We start from the raw sequence: 24939 nt of genomic DNA, 5'->3' as shown, positions 1-24939 counted from the left end.
GGCATTGCTTTTCTTTGAGATTGGGATGAAAACTGACCTTTTCCAGTCCTGTGGCCATTGCTGAGTTTTCCAAATTTGCTGACATATTGAGTGCAGCACTTTCACAGCATCATCTTTTAGGATTTGAAATAGCTCAGCTGGAATTCCATCACCTCCACTAGCTTTGTTTGTAGTGATGCTTCCTAAGGCCTACTTGACTTCACATTCCAGATGTCTGGCTCTAGGTGAATGATCACACCATCGTGATTATCTAGGTCATGAAGATCTTTTTTGTACAGTTCTGTGTTTCTTGCCACCTCTTCTTAATATCTTCTGCTTCTGTTAGGTCCATACCATTTCTGTCCTTTATTTTGCCCATCTTTTCATGAAATGTTCCCTTGATCTCTGATTTTCTTGAAGAGATCTCTAGTCTTTCCCATTCTGTTGTTTTCCTCTATTTCTTGACACTGATCACTGAGGAAGGCTTTCTTATCTCTCCTTGCTGTTCTTTGGAACTCTGCATTCCAATGGGTATATCTTTCCTTTTCTCCTTTGCTTTTCGCTTCTCTTCTTTTCACAGCTATTTCTAAGGCCTCTTCAGACAGCTATTTTGCTTTTTTGCATTTCTCTTTCTTGGGGATGGTCTTGTTCCCTGTCTCCTGTACAGTGTCACAAACCTCCATCCATAGTTCATCAGGCACTTTGTCTATCAGATCTAATCCCTTGAATCTATTTGTCACTTCCACTGTATAATCATAAGGGATTTGATTTAGGTCATACCTGAATGGTCTAGTGGGTTTCCCTACTTTCTTCAACTTAAGTCTGAATTTGCCAATGAGGAGTTCATGATCTGAGCCATAGTCAGCTCCTGGTCTTGTTTCTGCTGACTGTATAGAGCTTCTCCATCTTTGGCTGCAAAGAATATAAACAATCTGATTTCAGTATTGACCATCTGGTGATGTCCATGTGTAGAGACTTCTCTGGTGTTGTTGGAAGAGGGTGTTTACTATGACCAGTGTGTTCTCTTGACAGAACTCTATTAGCCTTTGCCCTGCTTCATTCCGTATTCCAAGGCCAAATATGCCTGTTACTCCAGGTGTTTCTTGACTCCCTACTTTTGCATTCCAGTCCCCTGTAATGAAAAGGACATCTTTTTTGGGTGTTAGTTCTAGAAGGTCTTGTAGGTCTTCATAGAACCATTCAACTTCAGCTTCTTCAGCATTATTGGTCGGGGCATAGACTTGGATCACCATGATATTGAATGGTTTGCCTTGGAAATGAACAAAGATCATTCTGTCGTTTTTGAGATTGCATCCAAGTACTGCATTTTGGAAATGGCAACCCACTCCAGTGTTCTTGCCTGGAGAATCCCGGGGACAGGGGAGCCTGGTGGGCTGCTGTCTATGGGGTTGCACAGAGTTGGACACGACTGAAGCAACTTAGCAGCAGCAGCACTGCATTTCAGACTCTCTTGTTGACTATGATGGCTACTCCATTTCTTCTAAGGGATTCTTGCCCACAGTAGTAGATAAAATGTTCATCTGAGTTAAATCCACCCATTCTAGTCCATTTTAGTTCTCTGATTCCTAACATGTCAGCGTTCACTCTTGCCATCTCCTGTTTGATCACGTCCAATCTGCTTTGATTCATGGACCTAACATTCCAGGTTCCTGCAGTATTGCTCTTTACAGCATCGGACTTTGCTTCTATCACCAGTCACATCCACGACTAGATGATGTTTTTGCTTTGGCTCTGTCTCTTCATTCTTTCTGGAGTTATTTCTCTACTGATCTCCAGTAGCATATTGGGCACCTACAGACCTGGGGAGTTCATCTTTCAGTGTCCTATCTTTTGGCCTTTTCATACTGTTCATGGGGTTCTCTGTAGAGCAGAGCAATAACAAGTCCACAAAATTGCATGCAGTTCACCATCTCCAATGAGCAGCCCCCCAACCCCCCCACCCAGGACTCTATTTAGTCTTCACACCAACACCGAGTCACTGGAACAGCTGAAAAATCCATTTCACCGAAAGAACTGAGGGTGGTCCTGCTGTGTCCGATAGTCTTGGCCTCCAATCTGGGCAGAAATCTGACTCTATCCTTTCCCATGCCCTGTTCTCCCAGCCTTCCCTACCAGGTCCCTCTAGATGGGAAAGTGATACAAGGGAACTCGGGCATCCTTGCAGAAGGTGTGGCGTGGCAGATAAAAGCACAGGGTCCAAGTGTAATTGCCTCTTCTATTCCAAATCCATAGCCTAGGGCAAGTGCTCCAATCTGTGGTGTATTAAAGAGAAAACTGCTAACAACTGGGCCCTGCTCATGATATCCAAGGGTGTTCAAAAGGGAGAAGCCTGGGTCACAATGCAACCCCTTAGAGGACAAAGGAAGTGGGGTTGGGCTTAGGAAGAGCTTGTGAGTGAAAGATGATGAATGAGTGTCAACAGAGAAGAAAGAACCAGATACAGCAGGAGGACTCCTAGACTCCCATAAGCCGGGAGGACAAGTGTGTCTTCCCCATCACCTGAGAGCACGTGGATTAAGACTTGAAGAAAACACAGACTTCTTTTGAAATGCACTCTGGTCCACTGATTACATACATCCCTTTCTGGTGTCAGGTGGTGGGCCCCCCTGCTCATTTCCTCTGTCATCTCAGTTCTGTCTTGGAAGTGGTGCTCCAAAGTACATGGTCTCTACAAAGGACCCAATTTCATTCATTCTTATGGCTGAGTAATATTTCATTGCATATGTGTACCACATCGTCTTTATCCATTCATCTGTCGATGGACATTTAGGTTGACGTCCACGTCCTGGCTATTATAGTCTAGAAACACGGAACAGATGAACTTATTTCATCAGGGAAGGGGAGGGTGGGATGAACTGGGAGATTAGGGTTGACATCCACTACCATGTGTAAAATAACTAGGAAAACAGATGATCTGTGTAGCACAGGGAGCTCAGCTCAGTGCTCTGTGATGACCTAGAGGGGTGGGTGGCAGGGAGGCCCAAGAGGGAGGGGATGTAAGTAAACATATAGCTGATTCACTTCCTGTACAGCTGAAACGAATGCAATATTGTAATTATACTCCAGTTTTTCAAAAGTACAGTCTTTCTTATGGGGAAGAAAAAGAACCTCATTCTTCCTTCTTAGAAAAAGAACAGTAGCAGAGACACACCAATGAGTCATGCCAAGTGTATGAGGAAAGACTTAATTCAAGTCGGGTGTCTTAAATGGAAAGGAAGTATTTCTAGAAAATGGACTGTTGAAATAGAGACTCTCCAGTCACCTTACCTGTCAAGCCCTCTGTCTGATATCATTGCTGATATCAACAGCTATGAGCTTAGATAACCAACAAGGAACTATGCTCAATGTTTTTAAAAACGTACAAGGGAATCTGAAAAAGGATTTCTCTATCAGAGTCAGGTTTAGCAGCTTCCCCATAAGTAGTGAGGCAATATTTGTTAAAACAGCTAAGAAAAGTGTGCAAAGTTCTAGGAAACAGAGGACAGTCACCTTGAGACAGGCTGGGACCTGGGACCCTTTGCAGTGCTTGCATCTGGCAAATGTCCCAGAGGAAGAGATACAAAGAAACTATAAGGGAACTAAAAATAACTGCACATATAGGCTGCTGCTGCTGCTAAGTCGCTTCAGTCGTGTCCGACTCTGTGCGACCCCATAGATGGCAGCCCACCAGGCTCCCCCGTCCCTGGGATTCTCCAGGCAAGAACACTGGAGTGGGTTGCCATTTCCTTCTCCAATGCATGAAAGTAAAAAGTGAAAGTGAAGTCGCTCAGTCGTGTCCGACTCTTCGTGACCCCATGGACTGCAGCCCACCAGGCTCCTCCATCCACGGGATTTTCCAGGCAAGAGTACTGGCGTGGGTCGCCATTGCCTTCTCCACATGGGCAGTTGGCCCAAATTATAAACAAGAAGATAAAAAAAGGCCAAAACCCAACTGCCACTTCTGAGGGGCAGGGAGCAATGGCAGGGTCCTGCCCGTGATCCCTGCACACAGCACCACCAAGGGGGTGGGCAGACCACCTAAGCCGCCCCTCAGACCCAACCACCCTCACCCCATTTTAGGGACCAGCCTGCCCTCTGCAGGGAGGGAACAAGGGCACCCGTTGCTTGCCTTCGCTCCCTCCTGCTGCAGCACGAGTCCCGGTAAAGCCTTGCCTGAATTCCTCCTCTGGCCTGTCATCAGTTTCTATCATGAAGGAGTCCAAGGACCCCGATGATGATCCATCAAGACAGGCTCAGACTCTGGTCCTTGAAAGTACATGCTTTCCAGAGAGAGACCTGGGGGGACTTCTATTTCCTTAGCAAACAGCAAGTCATTTTAATTAAAAGGACTTAAAATTTTCAGAAACAACACAATCAATGACTTTCTGATATCAACAGCAATGAGCTTAGATAACCAACAAGGAACTATACTCCGTATTTTTAATAACCTATAAGGGGAAAGAATCTGAAAAAGGATCCATCTATCTATAACTGAATCATTGTGTTGTACAGCTGAAGTGAACATGACTTTGGAAATCAACTTATTTTTTTTGACCATGCCATGTGGCATGCAGATCTTAGTGGGGTCAAACCTGTGCCCCCTGCATTGGAAGTGCAGGGTCTTAACCACTGGACTGCCAGGAAAGTCTAATTATACTTCATTTTTTAAAAAATGGTTAAATGGGGGGAAAAAGCAATGAGCTAAGTTTATGCAGCAGAAACAAGAGCATTTGTCTAACTTGAATAATTCAGAGAGCTATTTGCATGTTTCATGGATGAACTTTTATTAAAATTGTACATAGATCTCACAGTTAATTTTTTTTTAAAAAGAACTTCCTTTTGCCCCTAGTATCAAAATAGTTATCTTTCTTAAATACCTTGAAAAACTTTAATACAATTGTTATATATTAAATACTCTCCTAAAATACTCTCCGTTCATTCTAGAATCCTGCTTTAGTATAGCTACCACTTTGTTTTTTGGCATCCTTAATGCTTCATCCCAGAGAAACATCAGGAGGAAGAGATTTTCCTGTGAAGTCCATTATTAAAAAACAAGGTTTATGAGAAGCCAATGACAATATTTGATTTAGTACTGAAGGTTCTTATTAATCATTCCTTAATACAAGCACTCAGGCCCTTGCCCTGAAATGGTTATACTGACCAACCAGCACCCTCTAGTGGTCTGGAAACACACAAACAGCTAACAACCCAGGAAGGTCTTTTCAGACGTTTGGTGTTGGGAATACAGATGCAGAGACCAGGAATTTTAATTTTCAGGAGTCCAGAGAAGACAACTGGCTTCCCCCAATCCCACTCTCAACACGGGTTGCCCACAGGTGCTCGGTGCAGAGCCGAGAGAATGGCAGCTCCCCCCAGAGCACACAATCAGAAGCTGGACTCAGGCAAGGATTTCTTCCGACGTAAGGACAGCGTGTGGTACTTCACCTTCGGCAAGGTGCCAAAAGACGTCTGCTCCCCAGGGACACTCCTCTGTGACAGGCCGAGGGCGCTGGCCCTCGGGGGCCTGCCAGTCTTGCGAGGGAGGAGCAGAGAGCTGGGCGCTGACCGGATGTCCCTCTCTCTTTCCAGGTGGCCGGCTGGGCCCCTGGCCAGGCTCTCTCGAATCCTGAGGGATGGAGACGAGCTTCGGGCCTCCCCATCCACAGCTGGGCTCCTCCTGCCGCTCACCAGGGAGACGGGGGCCACCTGGGGGGCTGCCTCTGGCCTGTCCCTCTTCCTGATCTCCTTCTTCCAAAACACAGACCTCAGAAGGGTGAGGGTCCCTTGTGGGAATCTGTCTGTCTCAGGGTCCCTTCTCTCCCCATTAGCCCTCATCTTGCCTGGGCTGTTTGGGCGACTGTCTGCACTCTTTCTAGGTAACGCCGCAGCGCTGGGACCCTCCTTGGGGGAGGGTGCTTGGCCACTGCTCCCGGTTAGGCCACTTCCCTTACAGCTTGTGGTCCTTTGGCCCTCAGGCCGGGCTCGTCTCCCATCATCTTCTGTTGAGGACATCACTGTGAGGGGCAAGTCAAACTGTTTGGGCAGTCTGATGTCCTGACTTGAGTTTTCCTTGAGCTTCCTGGCTGCATTCAGGCCATCTGAGTTGCCAGGGACCACGCAGTGGCCAGGATGGCCAGAGGGGCAGGGCGCTGTGGCCAGCACTGTGTCGCTGGTTCGCCTACTGTCTTCACTCTCCACAGAGAGGGTGGCGTGTGACTTCTGGTGACCGCCGGCAGGACCCGTCAGCAGCTGCACGATGGACTGGCTCGTGGACCGAGGTCTCCGTCTGGACTCCAGGTACTCCACCAGCTCAACAGATGTGCCCAGTGGTTTCTCCCTGGGGCCAAAAGACCAGCGGAGGGGCATGGTCTTGAAGGCCCCCTGCTTTGCTCGGGAAGGCGTAGGCACCTTCATGCTGATGCTGCGGCCTTGGATGCCCCGTGCCAAAGGCCTGGACTCCAAGCCTCCTGAAAGAGACACCAAGAGCATCAGTGCCTGACTTGCCCTCCAGCTGCAGTAAGAGTGGGGCTTACCTGGTGGTTCAGATGGTAAAGAATCCGCCTGCAATGCAGGAGACCCAAGTTCCATCCCTAGGTCAGGAAGATCCCCTGGAGAAGGGCATGGAAACCCACTCCAGTATTCTTGCCTGGGGAATCCCATGGACAGGGGAGCCTGGCAGGCTACAGTCCATGGGGTTGCAAACAAGTCAGACACAACTGAAGCAACTTAGCACCCAAGCAGTAAGAGTAGCCACATCCAACAAGCAATGACCGAGCACCTCTGATGATCAGGCACCATCCTAAGTGCTGGGGACATAGCAGTGAACAAGACTGGCTCCTGCCCTTGGGAACACCAATGTTTTCACTCACTGTTTCATGGGCTCCATTTATATATTTGAAGCCACAGGGCAAGCCAGGGCCAATGAAGGCAGCTACGTGCCAGGCAGTGCAGACTCCCGAGGAAGCTCAGTCTCTGAGGCCACTGGCCTAAGATTTAAGATTCTTTTCATTCATCTTAAATATGGTCATGGAACAGAATGCTCAGCAAAAATCCCTGCCTTTTCAGGTCAAATTAGGTGCTTTTACCTTTCAAATGCACCAATCTCCCTTAGGCTTAAAAAAAAAAAAAAAAGAAGAGGATCATGTGTTTAATTTTATCAGAATTGCCAGATTCTCTGTTGTGCGTTTTGTGACATAGAAAGATGCTTTTGATATGTACTATTAAGGACGATACAGAGTCTAGAAAAAGTAATCCAACTTGCAAAAAAAAAATATATATATATATATATACACACAGGTATAAGTATAGATCTGTGCATGTGTACATATGAAAACATACAAAGAAGTATAGAGAAATAAATACTAAAATGACAAGGTGTCGAAGGAACCATGGGAGTGCTGTGTGTTTTTTATTTTCTTCTCAATTCTTTCCTTACTCTCAACATTTCAGGGTTTCAGATTTACAAGATGAGAAGAGTTATAGGGAGTTAAAGGGAACATACATATACCCAAGACTGTGTATCCTTCCTGAAGACAGTCAATCAGTGTCAAAAAAAAAACCTCAGGCACTAACTTAAGCAAGGAGGTGACTTCTACACTGAAAACTGAAAAACATTGCTGAAAGAAATGAAAGATGACATACATAAATGAAAACAGATCTTGTGTTCATGGATTTGAAGATCGAATATTGTTAAGATGTCAGGCCTTCCCTGGTGGTCCATGGTTAAGACTCTGCACTTCCAAGGCAGGGGGCACAGGTTCAATTCCTGGTCTGGGAACTAAGATCCCACATGCCTCATGGCATGGCAAAAAAATTAAAATAGCAATAAGAACAATATATAATTTTTTTAAATCTTCAAAAAAATTGTCAATGTTACCCAAAGCGATATATGGATTTAGTGCAATCCCTATCAAAATACCCATGAGGTTTTAAACAGAAATAGAAAAACTCATCCTAAAATTCATATGGAATCTCATGGGACCCCCAAATAGCCAGTCCCGGAAAGACACATACTGTATGATTACACTCTAAGAAGGACTCTGAGCAGCCAGAAGCAGAGACACGAAAAGTATAATGGTGGCTGCCAGGGGGTGGGGGAGGAGGGAACAGGGAATTAGTATTTAACGGGTTCAGGATTTCAGATTTAAAGATGAGAAGAGTTATAGGGGTGGTTTTTGGTGGTGGTACAACAATGTGAATGTACTTAATACCACGGAACGGTACTCTTACAGATGGTCACAATGGCAAAGCCTATTGTGTGTGTGTGTGTGTGTGTTTTCCTGGTTTGTGGGATCTTAGTTTCCCAACCAGGGGTTGAACCCAGGAACCTTGACAGTGAAGTCCAGAGTCCTAACCACTGGACCACCAGGGAAGTCCCTGTCGTGTTTAACACAGTTTTTAAAAGTTAAAAAGTCGTTGGTCATTGCACCATTAAGATGCCTCGATTCATGAGATGCTTGTCACCACTGAGAAAGGACTCCTCAGCTAAGCCCACGTGGCACAAGGACGGTCACCCTGAGCAAGGGCACCAGCCTCTTGCCCACAGTCCTCCACTCTCACCACAGGGCACGGTCCACAGCTCCCAAAATGAACGGGACTGTAGCCACCAAAGCCGACCTCTGAGCTGTACGAAGAGGGCCCGGGGGCGGGGGTGCTCAGGAGGTCAGAGGAGCAGATACGAGGGGTCCCCAAGCCGCCAGCTGGGAAAACACACAAGCATGTAAGCCAGCCGAGGTGCAGACAGTCCGTCAGCTCCACGAGGCGTCTGACAGCATCTCCGAGGTTCTGAAGATCTCGCCTTTCAAGTTTTCCACAGATAATCTTTGGTATTTTTTATTTTTTTTTAAAGCACTTCAGATTAGCCAGCGATGGACACAACATCACTCCCAAGTACTCTGTAATTCCAGTCCTGAATGATGTTGTTGTTCCATCATTAAATTCCCACACCTTGGAGGGAAAAAAATAAACAGTTCTGGGGGCTGAGATGTGTGGAAAGGTTTTGTTTCCTGTCCACAGCCCAGGGGAAGGGCAGAAAGAGAAGCTTTGTATTAGGAGTCACAGAGCGGTGACTTTCAGCCTTTCAAAACAGGAGGAGCCGACTGCAGCCCTGGCAGGCGGTGGAGCCAGCTCTCCATCCTTCCCCCAACCCCAATGGAGGGGCGCGGGCACCCTGCATCCTGTCACCGGAACTGCAGGTGTCCACAAAGCACCCAGCTCCTCTTTCTCAAGACACAGTGAGAAAGCACCTTGCCGATCAGGATTTTATTTCATTCTGTTTGTTGGATCTGAGAAGGAGCCAGAGCTTTGGCGGAGCGGAGAAATAAACGCGAAAGCACCCACTGGGAGCCAGTGCTTCCTGTTCACCAAAGACCTCGCTTTCGGGGAAGGTGGGGGGCGTTGGGGGGGGCGGGCAAGTGCTCCCCAATAAGAGAAGCCACAGCAATGAGAAGCCCCAGCACTGCAATGAAGAGCAGCCCCCGATCGCCGCAACTAGAGGAAAGCTCACGGGCAGCAATGAAGACTCAGCACAGCCAAAAATAAAAATAAACAACTAAATAAAAGAAAGACTCTCTCAGGAGCCAAGGCCACTGGCCCTGTCCATCACTCCAAGAACCACCCACCACTCGAAGAGGGTGGAGGGCAGCCTCTATGTGCAGAAACAGAGAAGTAAGAACACACTTAAAGGGGTCTGGCTGGAGAAGGACGTGGTAATCTACTCTGGTATTTGTGCCTGGGAAATTCCACCGACAGAGGAGCCTGGCAGGCTGCAGTCCATGGGGTTGCAAAAGACTCGGAACTGACTGAAGGGCCTAAACAGCAAACAAAGGGGATCTGGCAGTCAGAGAATATGAATAAACAGAAGCATCAGAACAGGCTCTTTTGAGCCATCAAAGACAACAGACAAAAGCTGTCAATGAGACTCCAGTGTAGAAACACAGGAGACTGAAATATGTGACTTTCAGGTTTCAAATTTCAGTAAATGAACTGAAGGCATCGAGGGTCACTGTTAAGACTCAGATTAGTGCCCTGAAGTGATCTTGAAATTTATGACATTTGGTACATTTCACAAATTCTATAATTGTGAAAGAAGTGTTTGAAGCCACAGAGCAAAATGGCAGAGATAGAAATTGCAGGGCAAAGCTAGGAGACTTCTGAGGACGGATGTAGGAGAATCAAGAGGCAAATAACAGGAATTTGAAAAGTAGGCAAGACAATAATTAAACAAAAAGAGCATTTCCTTAAAGAAAAGCCTGCATCTGGAGAAGGAGCATTCCGAGTTCCAGACAGAGTTGATGAACGAACACAGACCCAGGCATATTCTGGTAGGATTTCTAAACTCCAAGGTCAAAGCTTCCAGCCAGAAAGAACAAGTGACTCTCACATGAAGAAAAAGAACTTGTCACCTGCAACCTTGGGGCCTCATAGACCGTGGGAAAACATCCACAGATGCCTGAGAGAAAAACAACTGTAACCTAAGAGCCCTTCACCACCGAGCTACCATACACTTCCCAGGGAAAGAAAATATTTGCGGCTCTGCTGAGAGTTAGACAGCATGTCATGCATACCTAAAAAGAACTCTGAGCAAACACTAAAAGTCAGCACCACGCCCGCAAGACAGAGGGTGATGAAAAGACGACAGACCGTGGCGTCCCAGCGGACCCTGCAACCAGGTACCATCCACCCTCCCGGGGAACGGGTGGTCTTAGGATGTGTTATGTGAGCTTAAGTTGGTGTGTTTGGGACAGGAAACCGACAGCAAGAGGAATTCTGACGACAATCTGGAACAGAGTAGGAAACCATCTCAGCAAAACCTAAGAGCTGGGGAATGACATGGGGGAGCCCCAGAAACAGACGGGAAGGAGCATGTGAGAACATTTCCAATCTCTCACTGGGGGGATGGCATGGAAGCGTCACACAGGTCATCTTACGGGGGAAAGAGAGGAGGCAGTGCTGAAACATAATGACTCCAGGAAACAGCAGGCTTCTCATACCCGTATAATAACAGGACAATACATTTGATTATAAATATTGGGAAGCATGAAGTAACAATTAATAAGATGTTAAAGAACAGCACTTCCAAGTGAAGGAAGAGAAAAAGGGAACACATTGTAACATGATCAAATCACTAAAAATAAGAAAAAAAGAATGAGTAATAGAAAACCTTTTTAAATGAAAATTCACTATATAGAGAATAGGTAACCAACAAGGACCTACTGAATAGCACAGGGAACTATATCAATATTTTGCAGTAACCTGCAAGGGAAAAGAATCTGAAAAATATATATAATATATATGTTATATATGCGTGTATGATGTCACTCAGTCGTGTCCAGCTTTTTGCGACCCTATGGACTGTAGCCAGCCAGGCTCCTCGGTCCATGGGATTCTCCAGGCAAGAATACTGGAGTGGGTTGCCCTCCTCCAGGGGATCTTCCCAACCCATGATCGAATCCATGTCTCTTATGTCTCCTGCATTGGCAGGCAGGTTCAGGAAATCACTTTGCTGTACACCAGAAGCTAACACAACATTGTAAATCAACTATAATTCAATTTTTAAAAAGGACATGGTGAAATTGAATACAACAATCGACTCACCGAACTGAATACTTAAGATATAAAGCTCAAAAAAAAAAAAAAAGATACAAAGCTCACATTCCACAGACAATGTACATTATTTTGTATATTGTGTACACAGAACACTGACAAATAACAAATAACACTGACAAAATAATCATCGTGTACTTACTTGATCACAAAAAGGGAATCGTTTTTGAAAACAACATTCTTGGATCACGATCCATAAAATCAGATATCAAGAATAAAGAGTGACTAAAAACTCTTAAACAATTGAAATACCCTGATAACCTTAAGATCAAAGAGGAAATCGAAACTGAAATAACATACTATTTGGAAAGCACTGAAAAAGAGACAATAAAACCTTTGAGGCTTAATAAAAGCCATAGAGGAAATTCACCATCAGGAGCATCGACACTGAAATGGTTTAGTCCTAGGGCCCCTCCTCTGAAAGGACCTCAGCAATTTTTTCACATGGTCATGTTTTTATATACAATTACACAAGTGTTTCTGTGTCCTTTTCTTTTTAACAGAGCCTCTCCCAACGTTCATCCCCAATTATATAAGTTGTGGTCCCCATAAATTTGAATCTGTTCATTTTTGTTTAAATTGCCTTCATTATTATGAGGTCCCATCACCAGAGCTATCGGAAGGATCAAACTGCCAAGCTCTCAGTGTTTCTCTGCAGGGGAACTGCTGGCACTTGGGAAGGACAAGTCTGTGCTGCGTGGAACCATCCCTGAGCATTGCAAGACATTTAGCATCCTTGCCTCCTGGGGACTAAATGCCAGTTGTCCTCTCTACTCATTTTGACAGTAAAAAAAATTCTCCCACAGACCCACAGGGAGAGGAGGTGGTACTAAGTGAAAATGTTAGTCCCTCAGTCGTGTCTGACTCTTTGCAATCCCATAGACTGTAGCCCACCAAGTTCCTCCATCTATGGAATTCTCCAAGCAAGAAAACTGGAGTGGGTTGCCATTCTCTTCTAAGGGATCTTCCCGACCCAGGGACTGAACCTGAATCTCCTGCATTGCAGGCAGATTCTTTACCATCTGACCCACCAGGGAAGCCCAACCACTGTTGAAAACCTATGGGCTGGATTTTGATCTCGCCCAGGCTTAGTATTCACAGGAAAATAAGGATGGATATACAACCATCTCAAGGCTTCTCAAACAGGTTCCAAATCTATCACCATTATATTCAAACTCCAAAAGGGAACACTCCTTTTGAACCAAGGCTCTGACCCATGTCCTAACTTGAAACTTGAATTTGGAATTTACACCTAAGAGCCGCAAAGCCAGGATTCGGGCAGCCAGAAGGAGCAGGTCTTCCTGCAGCCCAGATACTATGCAACTGAACTTGTGACTGGTTACGTCTGAGGTTCAGCTTTCTCTTTTGTAAAAGGGCGATCATCTTACTTCTCCCAGAGAGCTGGATGAGGAGATGAGATATGTAACGTGCCTGCAAGGGTGTGGAGGTCAGTGACTCTCCAATACTATTTCTCCTTCCACCCCACCCCCTCTGTCTCTCTGGGGAGTTTTCTAGAGCTATGCCCCACCCCTGTCTGAGTACTATGTTGGAAAGTTGGCTGTCTCTTGAAGTTGCCTCCGTGAGCGATATGAAACACATTTTTTCTTGGGAGAACTGAGAAATGGCCCAAAGTCCTAAACCTCTGAACAGACCTGGGGTGAATTTATGAGCCTGTGAGAGGCTCATGCTAATGAGGAATGGACAAGCTTGGGAAAGAATGCCTTTTGGTTTTTGTTCAACAGACACTACCCTAAAATGTGCACAGATAAAAAATGTGAAGAGAAAAGAAATGCCCAGATAGGGTGAGTCAGAATATAATGCACTGGGACTTCCCTGGTGGTCCAGGGGCTAAGACCTGCGCTCCCAATGCAGAGGGCCCAGATTCCATTCCTGATCAGGGAACTAGATCCCACACGCCCCACCTAAAAGTTTGTAATGCTGCCCCAGCCAAAACCCAGCACAGCCAAATAAATAGACAAATATTCTAAAAAAAGAAAAGAAAATGAAAATAAGATCAGCAAATTTAACCGACATGATGGAACATACCCTTCTCCTGCCTGGGCAGGCTGTTGGTGCAGAAGGCAGACTCGGGCAACCGGGGCCGCGCAGGGCCAGGGGCAGAGCTCCAGGACAACAGGCTGCCCCTTGTACTGCCGTTACTGCTCCCGAGCCTGAGGAGCCAGTGGTCAGACAAGGAGGAGCTGGTGGAACCTGCAGAGGGAACACAGAGCTGGTGGGCTTGACCATCCTTCGGGGGCCCCAGAACACTTCTCACTGCCAGATTCCCATCCCCGCGCCCCGAACTACAGAACCAGAGCGGAGCTACAGAAATGAAAGTGAATTGCCAGAGGAGAACCTGTAATTGATGAACCATAGCTTCCCTGGTGGCTCAGAAGGTAAAGAATCTGCCTGCAATGTGGGAGACCCAGGTTTGATCCCTGGGTCAGGAAGATCCCCTGTAGAAGGGCATGGCAACCCACTCCAGGATTCTGGCCTAGAGAATCCCATGGACAGAGGAGCCTGGCAGGCTACAGTCCATGGGGTCGCAAAGAGTCGGGCACGACTGAGCGACTACACTTTCACTTTCTTTTTTAATAAACATAGCTCTCAGGTTGGGTTAAGCGATTATTTCCTATTGAGGACCCAAATCCCTTATAACTGCCTCTCCCTTTCTAATGGGACTAATGCAGGGTTATACTACACAAGCTTAACACATTATTGACCTGAGATGTATTAATGTGTCTTTTGTTACCTGAACGTTACTGACTGGCGACACAGCAATACATTTGTAGAGAGTGATACAATTAACATCACCCTGAGAAGGTGTTAGAGCTTAAAATTGATCAAGGGTTTATTATGCAACTTATGAATGTCATTATCATTCACGTTTTCCTCCCTTAGGTTTTTGTTCCAACCTTGTGTGTAGTCTAAACCTAAAATTTTCAAAAACGACACATCGCAAAATTTTGAGTGAAAAAGAATTTTTCAGTAAATTTTATGCTGATTGTCCAAGTGACATATATACTAGTGTCTCAGAAGATGACAGTTCTTCAGAATATAGTTCTGATTCAAACAATGTAATTATTAGGCCAACAAAAGATGAAAAGTGAAAATGAAACTCACGGTGCTAAAGAAGGCTCCTTTGCTTCTACAGAAGAGAGAACGAAAGACAACATTTTATGAAAATCGGAAAACTACAGTTGTGTCAGATGTAACAACTGAACATCATAACCACAAACTGTTAATGAAATAACAGAACCAATTTTTGGCTGACCAAAATAAAAATCGGTGGCCAAGGCAATAGTTTCTGCAAAAATCCCTCGGTCAATAATGAGCTAATTAAGATCAGGCTCATATGAGCAAGAGAGAAAATATAGAATGCCACGCTCCCAAGAGTCACCTGTCACAGGTACAAAATGTTATTCCTTTTCCCATTCTTGGCTCTCAGTGTGTCCCGCCCACATCGTTACAAATGGGACACAGTTCTGTAGGGCTGTACATGCTCTGGAAAGTGAAAGTAAAAGTCGCTCAGTCATGACTGAGTCATGGACGCCCCATACAGTCTGTGGAATTCTCCAAGCCAGAATACCAGAGTGGGTAGCTGTTCCCTTCTCCAGTGGATCTTCCCAACCCAGGGATTGAACCCAGGTCTCTCACATTGCAGGCAGATTATTTACCAGCTGAGCTACCAGGGAAGCAGACAAAGCTTCCTCCTTCAGACCCTTGTCGGACCTATCCTGGTCCTTGATGTGACTGAGCATCTTGCCTTTGTTCAATACCCGCCTCTCCCGGGAGGAATGGCAGTACCTACCTCTCATGGAGCTGCTGGCTGACCATGGAGGGATGCTGTTCCTCTTCTGATAAAACAAGATGTAAGCCCCTCGTGTATTGACCTCGTCTTCTAGAAGTGGCTCCACCATGCTGTCATCGTAACTGTACCACTGGCCGTCCAGAGAGTTCCGGCAGTAGGCTGCGAAGGTCCAAACCCCAAGTCCCCGTTAATTGGAGCCCCCCAAAGCAGGAAGAGATTTCCCACTGGCATGGCTGAAAAACAGATAATTTGTCATAGAATGAGAAACATCGGTTCATTTTTAGCCAGAAAGGAATTTGGTGGAATCAGAAAGGATCAACCAGGTATACATCCAGATGCTCACTGATAAAGTGAGTTGTTACCACACAAGCTGAATCCTTACATTGTAGAGATTGTTCAGGCAAAATTTCTAATAAAAGCGTGTCCTGAGTTCTTTATGGGGGGGCTTCCCTGGTGGCTCAGACGGTAAAGAATCTTCCTACAATGCATGACACCCAAGTTTGATCCTGGGTCGGGAAGATCCCCTGAAGAAGGGAATGGCTACTCATTTCAGTATTCTTGCCTGGGAAATCCCACGGACAGAGGAGCCTGGTGGGCTACAGTCAATAGGGTCGCTAAAGAGTCAGACATGACTGAGCAACTGATACTTTCACTTTTTTCAGGTAACAATGCTAACGGTCATCCTGGTTCTTTTGAGAAGCTTCAAAATGCACATCTCTGATTCAGTATGCAAGGAAAACATGAACTTGGGATTATAAGACACTTCTTTCCTACCTAAGAACTGTAGCCAAACATCTAAGAAAATGATCATAGATAAGACTCTCACCACCTTCCAAACAAATACAAGAGATATTCTTCTCCTTTCCCTCCACGTCTCAGTAAATGGTACCATAACATACTAACTCAGGAGTAAAAGCCAGCTTTTTTTCTGTAATGGGCCAAATAGCTCATTTGGCCAATTTTTGGCTCTGCAGGTCACCTTTGGCCACCTACAGTCTCTGTCATATATTCTTCCTGCTGTTATTTGGTTTGTTTTTCGTTTTGCTTTTTTACCCCCTTTTAAAATGTAAAAGCCATTTTTAACTCATGAACCGAGCGAACACAGGTACCAGACTGGGTCTGGCCCATGAGCCACACTTGGCTGGCTTTTTTTTTTTTTTTTGGCTGAAACTCATGGCATGTGGGATCTTAGTTCCCTGACCAGGGATTGAACCCACGTCCCCTACTGTGGAAGCACAGTTGACTGACTTGCACTGGCTCACACCAGGCACGGGAAGTTCATCTTTGCTCCTGCCTCTCTTCCATCCCATGCTGAGTGCAAAAGCCAGTCTGACCAATTCTCTTTCTCAAATGTGTCTTGAATACCCTATCATCACCCAAGTCCCAGCCAACACCGTCTCCCACTTGAGGCCCAGAAACACCCTCCTAACTGCAATTCCAGCTTATATTCTTGCTCCACCCAATTCTCTGCTCAAGCTAAGACCTCACTTTGTGAACTCGATTATGTCTTTATTCCTCGGCCGAGAACCTTTTAATGGCTTCCCACCACGGTTTGGAAAAATGCAATCTCTTTTCCATGGCCTCCAGCATCTTGGGATCCAGCCCCATCTTGACTTACTTCCCCCTTCAGTCACAGCGGGATTTCATCAATGCTTAAACACACAAACTCTGCCTCTGGACCTTTGCACACGCTAGCAGTGCTGCCCATAATGCTTTCCTACCATTATTCACACAGCTAAGTTCCACATCTTCTTTCCTAAAGGTAACACGCTCAGGCAGGCCTTATCTGTATCTCAGACACAGCAACCAATCACCTTTGCATGACGCCAAGTAGTGAAAGTGTTAAAGGGACAAGCACCTTTTTATTTCTGTGTCTGAAATTAGTCCCATGAGGGCAGGACTCCTATTCATCTTGTTCACCACTTAGGCTCCAGCACCTAGCCCAGGGTTTGGCATAGAATGGGGACTTCATAAATATTTGCTCAATGAACAGATGAGTGATGGTCCTGGTTGTTTATACGGTCCAATATTTTCCAAATTGCAGGTTCATGAGTACACTAGCAATAGCCCACTTTTCAAAAAAAAAAAATATTTCCAAGAATTTTTTTCCAGAAATGACCTAATTTATATTAGTGTAGAACAGACCAAGGTATGCAATTATGAACTGAGTGAGCTGCCAAGCTCTTTGTTTCTGTCCTCCCATCTTTCATTCACTTCAAGTTCCTAGAAGGCAGTAACAACTGAATGTACCCCATAGAAATAAATACCAAATCTGATAAGTGGGAGTCTGTGGGCTGAATCACAGATGAGGACAAATGTCACTCTTTGGGTTTCACCTGATATGGTGAAAACTCAGGCTGTAACAAACTTTCTATCCCAACCACCCTCCTAAGCCTGCCCCATGCTTGGACCAGCACCCCCTACCCCCTGGCAGGTTCCGGGCATGGAGCGGGTGAGGGGTCAGCTGGTGTTCAGTGCCCGAGTGAGCTTGGCATCTCATGGGTGTCCCTTCCAAGGGTATCTGGAGGCCCAGGCCACAGCCACGAATGTGGGCATAGCAGCAGCAGCCACAGGCCGCGAGGCAGGCTCACCTGTGTAATGCCCACCTTGCAAACTGCCGTGGTGGTTGCAGACGGCGTAGAGGTCGTACAGGAAGTCTGGCGGGTAGCTGGTGGGCAGGCAGGCTGGCTGCTTCCAGGAAGGAGGCCAGGCACCCGGCATGGCCTTGGGGCTGGTGCTCCTCTGGGCCACGTGGGGAGCCATGTTGAGCCCGGCGAGCGGGAACTTCACCAGCGTGGAGAGCTTGTTCCTCCTCTCGCCCACCTGGCAGAAGCGCTTGAGGTGGATGATAAGGATGTCGGGCAGGGTCCAGAGGCTCAGCTTCACCACCCCCTGCTGCAGGGCCTGGCAGTGGGGGCAACGCCACGCGTCGTCCTGGGCCAGCTGGAAGGGAAGCCGCCAGGACCGTGAGCCCACCCACCGACGGGCCCTGGCACCCCCCGTCCAGCAGGGGCGCAGACCCCCAGGGCGGGACCTGCTCCTCCTTGGTGTAGAACTGGAAACACTCGTCCAGGGTGCAGCTGTGTTGCTGGTGAGCCTGCTGCTGCCGCCTCACACTGTCTGCGTCTTGCACCCGCTCCTCCTGGGGGCTCCCAAACAGGCTGCAGGGGGAGCAGACAGAGGCCGTGTGGGTGTCTCACTTCCCCACAACACCCCCAACCGAGGGTCTCTACTCCCAGCTAATGGGGTGCAAAGCATCTGCTGTGGAGTCAAAGGCCCCCTTCCTTGGGCTCCCGGAGCACCCACTCTCTCTTACTGGAATTCTCAGTCTCCCCCAGCAGCCCTGAGAAGGACCAAGCCCTGGGCTTCGGTATCTTTGTCTCATGTGATTCATGGCCTGGCACCTAGTTGAGATTAATAAACCCTCACCAGGCCCACTCCAGTGTTCTTGCCTGGAGAATCCCAGGGACGGCGGAGCCTGGTGGGCTGCCGTCTATGGGGTCGCACAGAGTCAGACATGACTGAAGCGACTTAGCAGCAGCAGCAGCAGCAGGCCGAACAGTGCCTTTTCCCAATGTTGGAAGATGCCCTCGGGGTTAGAGAAGCAGCCACACTGGGTGACTCAGAGTGTGCACTTGAGCCTGACGGCCTGAGTTCAAAGTCCACCTCTGCTAGCGACCGTTTAGCCTCTCTGTGCCTTGGTTTCCTCATCTGACAAGGTGGATTCAAGTTGGCCCTACCTTACAGAATGGGATATATGAAATATCCTGCACGGATGGAAAGTGCTCAGGGCAGGGCCTGGCCAGGGGAAGTGAATAAGTGTCACCTCACCATTTGCAACTGTGACTGTGACCACCACGGCCATCACCCACTGACATCATTATACTATTCCTACTGCTGTTGTTTATAGACAGACAATTGCCAGTGGGGCTTCTTGGAGGAATAGGTCACAGGGCATCCGGGAAGCTTCATACACCCCACAGTGGCATCAGGGGAGCTGGCACAGGAAGGTCCTTTATGCACAAACAGGCTTTGTCTCCTCTGCTGGAGCTGGGCTCTGCTGGACTCACCGCTCCTTGGTGTCAACGTCCCACTCCACGGCCAGTTTGATGTGCGGAGGGCCTCCTGGCCTCCTGAGATGCAGAGCCCTGATGAGAGAATAGGGGGCCCATCCAAGACATGGAGATGGGCTTCCCACTCTCCCCACCCTCCCCACCCCCAGGACCAATGTTCCCAACAGAAACGTCCAGAGCTGCATGGAAACCAAGGTCGGGGGCCTGAGGAGGCACTGTCTGCGGAAGGCTTGGTCCTTCATCTACCCTGAAGCCTCTGTCCTCCCTGTCCTGGGAGCTGTGAGCTCTGAGGGTCTGGTGGCTCAGCGCTCCCACTGCAGCCCCAGCCACCTGCTCAGTGACAATAGGTCTGTTCTGTTTGAACATCCTATACACACACCCAATTCTGATGATGCCCAAAATGAGCTGCCGGGTTTCCCTCCACTGTGAAGTGAAAGGAGCACCTTTGAGCCCACCTCCACGACCTAAAAGGTCTTCCCCTTCCAGAGCCCCCCAGACCCAGAAAATCTCATTGGCCCATCGGTCTTTCCAGCTGCTTGCACTCAGCCCATTTCAGAAGAGACTGGCTGGCCTTAATGCAGAAGAAAGTAGAAGACGTGAAATCAAGACACATATAGACAAGCGATGGGAGGGTCTGCCCCTTAAAAGAAAGTTTTGAATGCCCCTTAAAAGAAAAAAGTGGAGATGTCACATAAGCCTCCAGCTGTCACCAAGATGATTCAAAAACAGGTTTTGAGGGACATCCCTGGGGGTCCATGGTTAAGACTCTGAGCTTCCAATGCAGAGGGCATGGGGTTACATCCCTAGTCAGGGAACTAAGATCCTGCATGCTATATAGCATGGCCAAAAAATAAAAATAACAAATAAAACAAAATTGAAACTATCAAAAAAAACAAAACAAAACAAAAACCCAGTGTTTGAGTTCATGGAAGGTATACAATCCTTAACTAGCCATGTGAGTGTGAATAAGTCCTCATCTTTGGGAACCCCAGGGTCCCCTCCATCTCTGAAGTGGCCATCAGTCCTGCTTAGACATAAGGACTGGAAGCACAGAATGTATACAAGGACCTAACCCAGTCGCTAGTGCTGAAGACCAAGGGCAACTAAGATTGTCATCAGTTTTACTGATACACAGCCTTGAAGGAGTCTAGTCAGACAAGAACGTATTCATTCTCTTACCATGTCTGGAACATCCCCTTACCTGTCAACTGCCCAGTGACAGAGGGGCCGACTGTCCTGTGGGGACAAGTAGCTACAGGCCAGGGAGAGTCCCACGACCCGGATGGAGAACAGTGACCCCAGGTTCTGCCAAGCCAAGAACAGGAAGCAAGTCAACGTGCATGTTGGTGTGAATCAGATGGTTATGTGCAAAGAAGTTACTCAAAAAATGCAACTTTCTGATTATAGGGATTTTTTGAATATGTCCTTAATAATTTTTTTCTAAACCTGGAGATATAAAGGCTTTAGATTTTTTTAGAAGATACACCCTATACCTTTTAACATAGTAATCTAATACCATGTAACATTAAATTTTCTGAAACTGCGAACACAGTGATTTAAAATAACATTTTAAAAAATAAAATAACACATGGTTAATTAAAGCAAATGTTGGCACAATAAATGGGAAATTAAACCAATTCTGTTCATCAGTTATTAATGGAAAAGGAAATGGCAACCCACTCCAGTACTCTTGCCTAGAAAATCCCATGGACGGAGGAGCCTGGTGCAGGCTACTGCCCAGGGGGTCACAAAGTTAATAGGCAATTTAATTTATCAAGATGATTATAATCGTCACCAGATTACCAAAGTGAGGCAATTATCTAAAAGCAAGCTAGTGTACATTTTACTTATCAAATGCTAAGTATTTGTACACATTGAAATAAGCCACATAAAAGAAATGTCACATATGTTTTTATTCTAAGATATATATATTTTTCATATTCTAACTTTTCTGAACTGAAGTGAACCTTGAAAGTGAAAGTCACTCAGTCGTACCTGATTCTTTGCAACCCCATGGAATTCTCCATGGAATTCTCCATTGAACCCCATGGAATTCTCCAGGCCAGAATACTGGAGTATGTAGCCTTTCCCTTCTCCAGGGGATCTTCCCAACCCAGGGATCGAACCCAGGTCTCCCACAATGCAGGCAGATTCTTTACCGTCTGAGCCACCAGGGAAGCCAAGTGAACCTTAAACAGCGTTATTTGCAATAGTCAACTGGTAGAAGTAACCTAAGAATCCATCAATGTATGAATGGATAAATCAAATGCAGTATTATATACACACAAGGGATTCCCTGACAGCTTAGCTGGTAAAGAATCCACCTGCAATGCAGGAGATTTCAGTTTGATTCCTGGGTTGGAAAGATCCCCTGGAGAAGGGATAGACTACCTACTCTAGTATTCTTGGGCTTCCCTAGTGGCTCAGCTGGTAAAGAGTCTGCCTGCAATGCGGGAGACCTGGGTTTGATCCCTGCCTTGGAAAGATCCCTTGGAGAAGGGAATGGCTACGCACTCCAGTATTCTGGGCTGGAGAATTCCATGGACTATACAGTCCATAGAGTCTCAAAGACACACACAATGGAATATTACTCAGCCTTAACAAACAAGTAAATTCAATGCATGCTGCAACATGAATGGACCCTGAAAACATTTTGCTTAGTGAAATAAACCAGACGCAGAAGGGCAAATATTGTATGGTTCTATTTATATGAGATATCCAGAGTGGTCAAATCCTTAAAGACAGAAAGTAGAATGGAGGTTCCCAACAGGCTAGGTGCTGGGAGAGCAGGGAGCTGTTATTTAATAGGTATAGTTTTTGTGGGTATGAGGAAAAATTTAGGGGGTATAGTGGTGATGGCTATGCATCATGAGGAATAAATTAATGCACACTTGTGAATGGTTAAAATTAATGTTACATGCGTTTTTCCACAATGTTTTAAAAAAATCAAGTCAGGGGTTGCCTGTATCATAATTTTCCAGGCCCCACTGACTGCTTGGTTCTAAAACTGAAATGGCTCTAGAGGTGCAGAGGCAAAAGTACATGGGAGACCACAGGGAGACTAAGAACAGCTGAGTTCAGTGTTTGCATGAAAGTGGTTCTGTCCACTTTCAACAGCAAGGAGCACAGGGTTTGGGGAAGGCCAAAGCTATTACTAGGTATTCTGACCTACTTAGGGAGAAATTCGAGTTTCTAATTTGGGCAGATCTGCCGGGCAGTTCATGGAGCAAAAATGCTTTGGAGATAAAGATTTGGTACAAAGGTAGAAAAGGTCATTAACAAAATGATATTTGGGGTAAATCCTGAGTCAAATGTATGGTTTTCCCTGGGCAGGAAAGCACATAAATTATGAATAATTATGAAGAAATCCCTTTGAAATGTTTGGGACATCCTCCAAATGGGAAGATTGTACTTAGAGAATAATTGGGGGTAAATGAAACTCGGGGGCTACTGACCTGTCCCTAAAAATGTTAAAGTCTTCTGTGCCAAGCAGCCATCAGAACAACTTCTGATGCTATCGGGGCTAAAAGGAATGGTTTTAGGGAATTCCCTTATGGTCCAGTGGTTAAGAGTTCGTGTTTCCAATACAAGGGGTGGGAGTTCTATCCCTGGTTGGGGAACGAAGATCCCACATACCCCATGGCATGGCCAAAAAATAAGAAATGGTTTTAAAATTTGTTGCTTTTATTTGGAAACTACCAGACTCTACACATGGACATCACCAGATGGCCAATACAGAAATCAGATTGATTATATTCTTTGCAGCCAAAGATGGAGAAGCTCTATACAGTTAGCAAAAGCAAGACCAGGAGCTGACTGTGGTTCAGATCATGATCTCCTTATTGCCAAATTCAGACTTAAATCAAAGAAAGTAGGGAAAACCACTAGACCATTCAGGTATGACCTAAATCAAATTCCTTACAATTATACAGTGGAAGTGACAAATAGATTAGATCTGATAGGCAGAATGCCTGAAGAACTATGGATGGAGGTTCGTGACACTGTACAAGAGGCAGGGATCAAGACCATCCCCAAGAAAAAGAAATACAAAAAGGCAAAATGGTTGTCTGAGGAGGCCTTGCAAATAGCTGAGAAAAGATAAGTGAAAGGCAAAGGAGAAAAGGATAGATATACCCATTTGAATGCAGAGTTCCAAAGAATAGCAAGGAGAGATAAGAAAGCCTTCCTCAGTGATCAATGCAAAGAAACAGAGGGAAACAATAGAATGGAAAAGACTAGAGATCTCTTCCAGAAAATTAGAGATACCAAGGGAACATTTCATGCAAAGATGGGCACAATAAAGGACAGAAATGGTATGCACCTAACAGAAGCAGTATTAAGAAGAGGTATGAAGAATACACAGAAGAACTATATATAAAAAAAAGATCTTCATGATCCAGATAACCACGATGGTACGATCACTCGTCTAGAGCCAGACATCCTGGAATGTGAAGTCAAGTGGGCCTTAGGAAGCATCACTACAAACAAAGCTAGTGGAGGTAATGGAATTCCAGATGAGCTATTTCAAATCCTAAAAGATGATGCTGTGAAAGTGCTGCACTCGATATGCCAGCAAATTTGGAAAACTCAGCAGTGGCCACAGGACTGGAAAAGGTCAGTTTTCATTCCAATCCTGAAGAAAGGCAATGCCAAAGAATATTCAAATTACCACATAATTGTACTCATCTCACACACTAGCAAAGTAATGCTCAAATTCTCTAAGCCAGGCTTCAACAGTACATGAACTGTGAACTTTCAGATGTTCAAGCTGGGTTTAGAAAAGGCAGAGGAACTAGAGATCCAATTGCGAACATCTGTTGGATCATTGAAAAAACAAGAAAGTTCCAGAAAAACATCTACTTCTGCTTTATAGACTATGCCAAAGCCTTTAACTCTGTGGATCACCAAAAACTGTGGAAAATTCTGAAAGAGATGGGAATACCAGACCACCTGACCTGCCTCCTGAGAAATCTGTATGCAGGTCAAGAAGCAACAGTTAGAATTGGACATGGAAAAACAGACTGGTTCCAAATCAGAAAAGGAGTACGTCAAGACTGTATACTGTCACCCTGCTTATTTAATTTATATGCAGAGTACATCATCCAAAATGATGGGCTGGATGAAGCACAAGCTGGAATCAAGATTGCCAGGAGAAATATCAATAACCTCAGATATGCAGATGACACCACCCTTATGGCAGAAAGCAAAGAACTAAAGAGCTTCCTGATGAAAGTGAGAGGAAAGTGAAAAAGTTGGCTTAAAACTCAACATTCAGAAAAAGAAGATCATGGCATCTGGTCCGATTGCTGCTGCTGCTACTGCTGCTAAGTCGCTTCAGTCGTGTCTGACTCTGTGCGACCCCATAGATGGCGGCCCACCAGGCTCCCCCGTCCCTGGGATTCTCCAGGCAAGAACACTGGAGTGGGTTGCCATTTCCTTCTCCAATGCGTGAAAGGGAAAAGTGAAAGTGAA

The 24939-nt window shown here is 46.0% G+C and overlaps 1 protein-coding gene across 5 annotated transcripts in view; it reads right to left on the bottom strand.

Moving 5' to 3' along the window:
- Positions 1-5114: 5114 nt before the first annotated feature.
- Positions 5115-24939, bottom strand: part of USP43 (ubiquitin specific peptidase 43) — a 51241-nt gene continuing 31416 nt past the window's right edge. For 2 of the 5 annotated variants that reach the window (XM_061391039.1, XM_061391041.1), the window contains 7 exons: positions 20669-20772; positions 19465-19542; positions 18429-18555; positions 17986-18337; positions 15395-15553; positions 13630-13794; positions 5115-6446 (listed from right to left, as the gene is read on the bottom strand). In XM_061391039.1, the coding sequence (XP_061247023.1) occupies positions 5365-6446; positions 13630-13794; positions 15395-15553; positions 17986-18337; positions 18429-18555; positions 19465-19542; positions 20669-20772 (2067 nt within the window). In that variant the 3' untranslated portion in view covers positions 5115-5364. The remainder of the gene's footprint in view (positions 6447-13629; positions 13795-15394; positions 15554-17985; positions 18338-18428; positions 18556-19464; positions 19543-20668; positions 20773-24939) is intronic. The other 3 variants (XM_061391040.1, XM_061391042.1, XM_061391043.1) reach the window with 2 other exon arrangements.

Source organism: Bos javanicus, chromosome 19 (assembly GCF_032452875.1).
Source record: "Bos javanicus breed banteng chromosome 19, ARS-OSU_banteng_1.0, whole genome shotgun sequence".
Taxonomy (NCBI): Eukaryota; Metazoa; Chordata; class Mammalia; order Artiodactyla; family Bovidae; genus Bos; species Bos javanicus.
This window is presented reverse-complemented; position numbering and strand designations above follow the sequence as displayed.